The following is an 8,367-nucleotide window of genomic DNA, read 5'->3' as shown; positions in this document are numbered from 1 at the left end:
TTCATTGGATTCTCGGTGAGCTTATGGACTTTCATTCGCGTCCCGCTTTTCAAGGCCAGAGCTTCCATACAAAGAAATTTGCCTGGTCCAGAATGCATATGTAGGTGCTTGATATGTCGAGGGATCGGCCTTCCAAATTCTTCCGTCTGCAAAGTAAAAAATCTATTATTTCGATGTACTTTTAGCTAGGTTTCTGAGCTCGGACTCGCATGTTTCTATTCCTGGGCCTCATTAATAGAAAAATAATGTGGATCACTAGAGACTTTTGCTGGGAAGGAAACATGCATGGGCGCTTTTCGTGCCCTCGCATCAGCTTGCTGGTTCATTTTTTATAAATGGAAAAAAAATGGATTAAATTAAATATGGCTGTAGCGTGAGCTGGCTTAGGCTCATAACTCTATGGGCAGTCTTTAGAATTTCTCGAACCCAAGTTTCAGATCTCTATCCCGATAGAGATCTGAAACTTGGGAGAGAGATCCCTACACATTTTCGACAATTATTGTCGATTCAAACCAGCTTTAAATTTATTTAAAAATCAAATAGATTCTGATGTCTTTATATTGCAGCTCGGGACAACGTTGCTTATCTCCTTGTAAGTATCTCAAATGAATTCCATTTTAAGCTGAAAAGAGAGATATTTAAACGTCATCAGCAATGCAAATAAAGCTTTTTTCTATTATGATCGACTTTTAAAGATGAAAGATAGTTCCCACATAGCTAAACGCAACGCGGCAAATCCATTAAATCCAATGTGCTAAAAGCTTTTCGAGTCGTATCGCTTTTATGGCTTGAAACTTTTATTCATCTCGTCCTGACAGCATAAATAACGTAATAAATATCACATTGTAAAATATCAAAGCCACCGCAGGGATATTGAAAACTGAAGTCAAAATTTAACATGCTTTTAAGTCCCTTTTGACGGCGTGAACCTTGCTAGATAATCGAGCCTTCATGCCATTGAAATAGGTGGAAAATTGGCAATTTCAAAGCAGCCCTTTGTCGCAAATATATGTTTACCTATCCAGATTCTATTTGTCACGTAAACTGACCAACTTTTCAACGATGCTCCTGGAACTCGAAGAAATCAAGTCGAAAGTTTCAGGAACTTTCAGTCAATTTAAGGTCTCAAAATTCCGCTCCCGCAACGCTCGCTTGATCAGTGTGGTAAAACTGAATTAACGCACTTGTGTGTGTGCACAAAAGAGGGCAGATTGAAAATTACAAAGGGCTTAAAATTTATGTCATAATTCGGAAGTGGCGTCCCCAAAGAAACTGTTGAACAAGTGGCATATCTGCAAAAGAGTTATGAGGGCCTTATAAATAGTAAGGCGATATATTAGCAGAGCACAATACTGCTAGCGACACTTAGTCGTGGCAACGGTTTAGTCGGATTAAAGTTAGAGCTGACTGCTAGAATTTACGGACGTCTTGTTACATTCAACTGTGTGAAATAATTCAGTTCTGGTGTCTAAGCCTGGAAAAGTGTGGTGATTTAGAATGCAAATCCCGCGATTTCGTATAATTTGATTTCTAGGCAGATTTTTACGTCATCAATTAAGCAAAGTCAACACTTATTCAGGCCTGACAACGTTGCCTCGTTTTATTAATTATCATGTCTGCTCTCCAGAAAAGCTGCATTCGCCGTAATTGACTTACTTGCACTTGCATTTGTGTTACATTTCGGTGCAAATTATTAATTAACCTAATTATCAAACATGGTGGCACTCAATTAGCAAGTTTCCAAGTCGTTTTTGTCACATTTTGTGAAAATAAGAGCTGATTTGTTTAGGAAATTAAAGGACGAGGTCTAGCGCACACGAGGTTTTTGCTAACGAGTTTAAAATAACAGGGCTAAATCCGTTTAGCCTATAATAACACCGGTTAATTAAAGCAATTCAATCGAGGCAAATTCGAATGTCAGTTTTAACCGAAATCGTGGGGGTTAGAGCAACATATTGCCTTTTGGATTTGGGATAAAGAAACATTCATTAACCCAGAAATTTTCCGTTTTGCTCTCGAGGCTTCCCGAATTGCACACACTAGAAAACTCGATGCAATACCCCTAAAAGCACCAATAACCCTATGAGAATCAACCTCATAATCGTTATAGGTTCAATGAAATAGATACAAACATATTGAAAAGGGGGTGGCATATGCATATCCCCTCAGTGTAAACAAGCAGAATTTATCGTTCCTAGTCGTGTGCTTTAATAGAAATTGGAGCTATTATGAATGTGCAGCAGTTCTGTTAAGTTAGAAACTGTAGCGTGGGGCAATAGAGAGCAAGTCCTAGGGCTAGTTCGCCAGTAAATTGGCTTTCATCGGGTAGAAACACTGAGCCCAGGAGAGTTTGTTGTTTGTCTTAAACGCTGCGTTATTACATGTGGAATTTACGTTAAATTCTAAAGCAATTTTTCACGCTTTTAAACGAAAATCGTTATAGTTTTCAAACCCTCTAGGTTTTGATGGTCAACATGCTTGAGAAATGCGGTTGCAAGTGGCTGTAGAAATGATCAAAGAAAAGCTTTTTGCACCGATTGTCAGTGGCAAAAGAACTGACCGGAAGCCCAATGATGCGTTTAAAAGTATTAACACTCCTGTGCCTTATCGCTTAATAGAAACCTCAATTTTGTCCTGTTTCGGATAAAAACAATTTATTTCAGCAAAGCTGAGAGAACTTTGGGAGGAATACTATTGATTTGATCAGTGACAACAGTAGAAAATTGAAAATTAGTGTGAAAACAACAATAATGAAAAAAAAAGGATTTTCGAAAATTCCTAACTCTCACCGCTCTATATAGTCTTGCAATCTTTCTATATGTTTTAATTATTTATTTCAGCGAAAATCAAAGACTGTGGGCAAGTCGACCTCAGAAAGTGTCCAACAAAAAATATGTCTAATCAAGAATCGGCATCGTCAAAGACAAATATTTTTAAAATTTTGACCCTCACTGCTCTAGACGACGATGCATTTTGGACATTTTTCAATTAAAAAATTCCAATAACAAACATGTTTAGCCAATATTTAACCAATATTAGCTGCTAATAGTGCTAAAAAATCTAGTAAAAAATGGACTTCGACAGGAACACGTACCAGCTAATGCCAGTCCATTGAGCTCTGACAAAGCATGTTGAGATGTGAATGACACTTAACTCTGTACTGCCACATGATGAAACAATTTACCATTCAACAGATACAGTTTTAATAATCCAAGAACATGTAGATTCAGGGATGGAAAGGACAGAATTCAATACAGCAGCAAACGGCAATAGGTTTAATGGAATTCAATTTTCATAACGTCGACAGCACGCCCGATTGAATCTGGGGTTGTCATTTAACGGCTCATTGCATATCATCTCGGAAATTTCTCTCGCTTTCCCAACTATTAGCGAAATGTAATTTCTATAATACGTCTCAAATTCTTAAATGTCAGGATTGGCCATGAGGGTAAGTGGGGCGATTACTGGGATTGATAAAGGTTTCCTTTTCGAGCTTATAAGTTCGATTCCTAAAGAGAAACACACTGCAACTTTACTTGGATTTATGGGGTCTAGTATAGAGCGATGAAGGTGATGTGTTTTGAAATTTTAAATGCAGCAGTATTTGCATCAAAATATCAAAACCATTGCCAGAACCTGCAGAGCTCATATTTCCGATCTGTGAGTTATATGTATACATATTCCATTCCAAACCGGAATTCAGTTTCTCCGTAATTTGGCACAAAACGAAGGAAATATGATTCTATGTACCTACATTCGTACTTGTCTATATATCAGCATTCGGATATGGCCGTCCCCATGAAATTGCTTTTGTTATCTTCGGGAATAATTCAGGTATAAAGTGAAGCCACAAAGCAAATATGAAATGGGATTTTTTGTGGCATTGGGAATTGGGATTTTATTCGTTTAACAACGTACTGATCTTGCGAAAATCCCTTAATTCCCCCCGAGTTTCAGGTAGAAACAAATTACTAATTGCGCTGCCAATTTTTAAAAATCGATTGACACTTTTATGGAAAAAGTTTTCTAATTTAACCTACGGTCAGCTATGTGAAAGTTTTAACTTTAAAATAAATTGGAGAATATGCGAAAACTTTTGCAATTAAATTCCTAGCAGGAAAATGTTAAGCTTCACTCGCTAATTGGAGACCTGGAACTTATTTTGGATTCGTTAGAAAAAGTAATTTCGGAAATTTGCATTTGAAGGTGTGAGGTCTGAGAACTATATTCTACGTAAACAAGTTATGGGAGTACGGAAGCACGTAAAATGACACTCGCCAATTAAATAATGACCTGTAACTTTCCGAGCTTCGATTTTAATTACAAAACTTCCAAGCTGCTTTCCAATTTATGTTTTTAACAGGAAAGTTTTAATGTCCGTTAAATTGGTACACTTTTAAGAAAAAGAGATAATGCCGGAGAGTAATTCAATTTTATCAACAAATGTTTAGCAACGAGTTCCTAGTCAGAACGCTGCTTCAAATCACATTAAACGTTTCGATATGACGAGAATGTGCGCCAATAAATGCCGAAGAAAATCTAATATTTTATGCATACCCCTCAAGTTGTTTTGAGCACAAAGTGGCATGGTTCCGCTTTCCAATTTCCCCGTTAGGTTTAATAGCCGTTTCGCAACATAAATCTTCGAAGATAGTCATAATTTAATGATAATTGATTGCTACTCTCATTATTCACAGTAGCATCCCGCTTCTACCAAATTGAAAGGATTATTTATTGGTCACAGAGTGGGATTCATTACTACAGTAAACCTCTTCAAATTCAAGAAAATATGATAATTTTTATTCAAGGCTAAACGAAAATGCGACGTTCCATAGAGCGATGAAGGTTGGGAGTTTTCACTTCAATTTCCAACGAATTCTCGATTTAGCATGGTGGTCCGTTTCATGATTACTTCAAGAACGGTTTCTTTGCAAATTTTCAAATATTTTCCGAAATTAATCATTAAAAGTAAAAAGGTAAGTTCCTGTAGAGCGATGGAAGTAAGCAGTTTTCCACTTTTTAAATTAGTCTACTGATTACTGAAGTACAAATAAAGCACACTTCCCTTTGGTTGCTTCTATCCTGATTCCCAAATTATTGTCCTAATAAAAAAATGATTCAAAACTATGCGTAGCGATGAGGGTTAAGAGTGTCTGAATTTTTAAATAATTCCTTGCGCTGCTTATTGATTATTTTCCTTCTGAATATAGATACAACACCCTATTCTTTAACCGCTTCAAGAAGTTTCCCTTTCCAAATAGTCATCCTTTCCCGCAAAAAGAATATCTTAACTCAAAACTGATAGATTTTCTATACAGATATGAATGTTAGATATTTTCAATTTTTGAATATTGCATTATTTTGCCGCTGCTAATTCTCGATTCAATACATTATTCCTTGGGCGCTTCATGATTTTTTTTCATATCTTAAATCTTCGATTTTCCCAACCGTAATAATTTTTATTAAAAATCCACCAATATTGCGCTAAACTCTATACAACGATGAAGATTGGGAGTTATATAAAGTCGCCGAGTACCAGTCGAGGAACCAATCTGTTACCAAATATGTTAGAGCCACCTTTAGCCATATCCAAGATTAGTCCGACATGGGCCTTCCTTAGAAATAGTAAATTTTTAAGCTTTCTTCATCCTTTGAGCATGTTTCAGCTTGCAAAGCCCTTAGTTTTTTAAAGAAATATAGAGATAGTATCCAAAATGATACCTAATCGTGGGTAAAACCTCCTATGCAAAGAAAATGCAAACAAACTTCAAAACCAAACATTTTTATAACAAGATTATATTTTAATTAAAAATGCATGTAATGAATACTCTTGCAACATATCCGGAAAAATCTTAATTATCTGAGATTTGTTGGAGCGAAGTTTACCGGGCAAAAGCAAACTACAATGATGATGGTGTCACCTATCCAGGGAATCTGCAAAAACTCATTTAAAAATCGGTGTAAAAGGGATCTTTTTACTTAAGGGAATCCGAGCCCTTTGGAACGTGAGATTCCCTTTGAAGTCACCTGTTAATATCGTGAAAAGTATGGGTGAAAAAACATAATAAAAGTACAGGTGTACGTACAATTAAATTCCGTATATTTAGATAATTTTTTCTTGGATTTTCGTAGCAAAAACTATAATGTCCTTCTTAAAAGCAAAAAGCCTGATCCTTTCATCCGCCTCAAAGGGCGGTTTCACTGAAGGATGCAACGTAAAATTGAACTTGCTCAGCAGGGCTACAATTCCGATTTTGGTTTGCATTAGGCCGAATCTCATTCCTAGATTTGTTCCGCCATAATAATAGGAAAACTCATATGGGATGGGCACTTACCTGTACATTGCCTAGGGCCCTCCCCAAAGGGTATCCAAGTGAAATCCGGCCTGCTTGCTATTTTTTCCGGGCAAAAGTTTTCAGGGTTGTATTCCTCTGGATTCGGATAATATTTGGGATCCCACTGGAAGCCTATTACGGGAATGTGCACCCTTGTACCTTTTTCTATGATAATATCAGTGTCTGGAATTTTGTAGGATTTGGTACATTTCCTGGGGATGGCTGGAAGGACTGGATACTTCCTTAGAGTTTCTGTTTGTATAAAAACAAGTAATGAGCTTTTGCTTGTCTCCATTAGACCACTTAACACCTTTAACGACCTTATCCAAGTACTCCATTTCGAAGAGAGAATCGTAAGTTATTTTCCCATCATGTTTCTCCAAAACTTTCAGTATTTCAATGCGCAGTGTTTCCTGGATTTGAGGATTTTGGGCAAGTTCAAAGAACGTGAAAGTCATAGTACTTGAGGAGGTTTCAAATCCTGCCAGGAAAAACAGGAAACTTTCATTCAGGATTTCTTCGTCCGTGACAAAATATTTCTGCTCTGAAACAGATATTTTGTTGTGATTTTACGAATGACCTTTATGACTTCTTACTTTCGTCCGCAACATTTTCGTCATCGTTGGCAGAATTAAGAGTTCCCAACTTCTTCAGCTGAATCATCAATTGCATGAAATCATTCCTTTCAACGTTGTTTACTTCTCTGTAGTTTATGGTGTTTTTGACAATGTCTGGAAAGGAGTTTTTAATTTTTCTCACGTGGTTTATTATTATTTTTAATTATTTTTACCAGTAAAGTAATTAATAACTTCAGGAGAGAACATCTGGAATTTGAGAGCAATTAAAATTGACTCAGGAATGAAATTCTTCATGAAAATGTTTAACATGGAAAACGTTAATGCTTTTTTCCCAATTCGCCTGTAATAAAGAGACTCGATATATATCCTCAATAATCGTGAGAAGTATAGTAACTCTCACCTAAATAGATCCTCAGGATCCTTCAGACTTTTTGATTCGAGGCCAAATGCCACACTGGCAATTACATCTGTAGTGAACCGAGATAAGGTCTCTTTTATGTTGAAGGGTTCGTTTGCTTGGGCCTTGTCAGCTACAAAGTTGGTCAGCTCATCAGCTGTGGCCGCTACAGTCTCAAACATCTTTTTCATTTTACCTTGAAATACAGCAATTTTCAAAAGAAGAAAATCTCAATACTTTTTAAACCAGAAATAGTAAAATACAAAAAATTTCTAGCTCTATCAGAATCTAAGCGCAATTAATATTGCCAGACAAACATTCCTCGATTTTCCAGCAATCACAGCACCATTTGGTACCTAAAGGTAATTCCGGAAATATTCACTAACCTGGACACAGGTGCCATAAAAGTCTTTGTGACTGTACTTACCAGATGTAAACGCAGGTGTAAGCTTAGCCCTTCTGTTCTTCCATTCCGCCCCCTCCATATGGAACAAATGGGTAGATAGCTTGATGGTTTGATGATGAAATATTCCATGAGATGAAAAATTATTGAAATCCTTAGTCATTATACTTTTAATTAGGTTCAGGTCAACTGGCATAAAATCTGGAGTCATTCCAGCATACAGTCCAAGGTACTTGTAGCCCTTGGAATTTGCTTCTTGGTAGAATTCGTAAAAAGTGTCCTTAAAGGACTTTCTGCCCCTCATCAACGGGCCAAGATTGCCGAAGATGATGTTGGGTTTAATCTGAGGAACCCCTTTCCGAGTCCAATAGTTTTGGGCCCGTTTCGCCCACAAATAGAGCAGGGAGATTAGAGTCCCACAGAGCAGAAGTGGGATTAGAACAGACATGCTGAATAAAAAGAAATGGGCGTAGATTGAGATTGGACATTTACAATTTTAAATGACATACCTGTTGATTTATTTCCTGATTGAGACAACTTAATTATTAACCTAAGGCCAGCAATATGAGGAGAATTGTTAATTTCCTAATTATATAACAAGTCAGAACGAAATTAACTATAATTGCGGAACAGGGGCGGCTTGTTGAGAAATCT

The 8,367-nt window shown here is 36.8% G+C and overlaps 1 protein-coding gene across 1 annotated transcript; it reads right to left on the bottom strand.

Annotated features, from left to right (window-relative positions):
• Window positions 1-6,083: 6,083 nt before the first annotated feature.
• On the bottom strand, window positions 6,084-8,359 carry LOC136416272 (probable cytochrome P450 6a13). The gene is made up of 8 exons (XM_066401372.1): window positions 8,223-8,359; window positions 7,738-8,162; window positions 7,314-7,506; window positions 7,126-7,253; window positions 6,932-7,066; window positions 6,646-6,879; window positions 6,336-6,587; window positions 6,084-6,282 (listed from the first exon to the last, which is right to left on the bottom strand). Exons 2-8 carry the CDS (start codon window positions 8,159-8,161, stop codon window positions 6,104-6,106), a joined length of 1,545 nt encoding a protein of 514 aa, XP_066257469.1. The 5' UTR covers window position 8,162; window positions 8,223-8,359; the 3' UTR covers window positions 6,084-6,103.
• Window positions 8,360-8,367: the final 8 nt, after the last annotated feature.

The sequence above is a fragment of the Euwallacea similis genome, chromosome 22 (genome assembly GCF_039881205.1).
Source record: "Euwallacea similis isolate ESF13 chromosome 22, ESF131.1, whole genome shotgun sequence".
Taxonomy (NCBI): domain Eukaryota; kingdom Metazoa; phylum Arthropoda; class Insecta; order Coleoptera; family Curculionidae; genus Euwallacea; species Euwallacea similis.
Note: the sequence above shows the minus strand (reverse complement) of the source record. Positions and strands in the feature narration are given on the sequence as shown.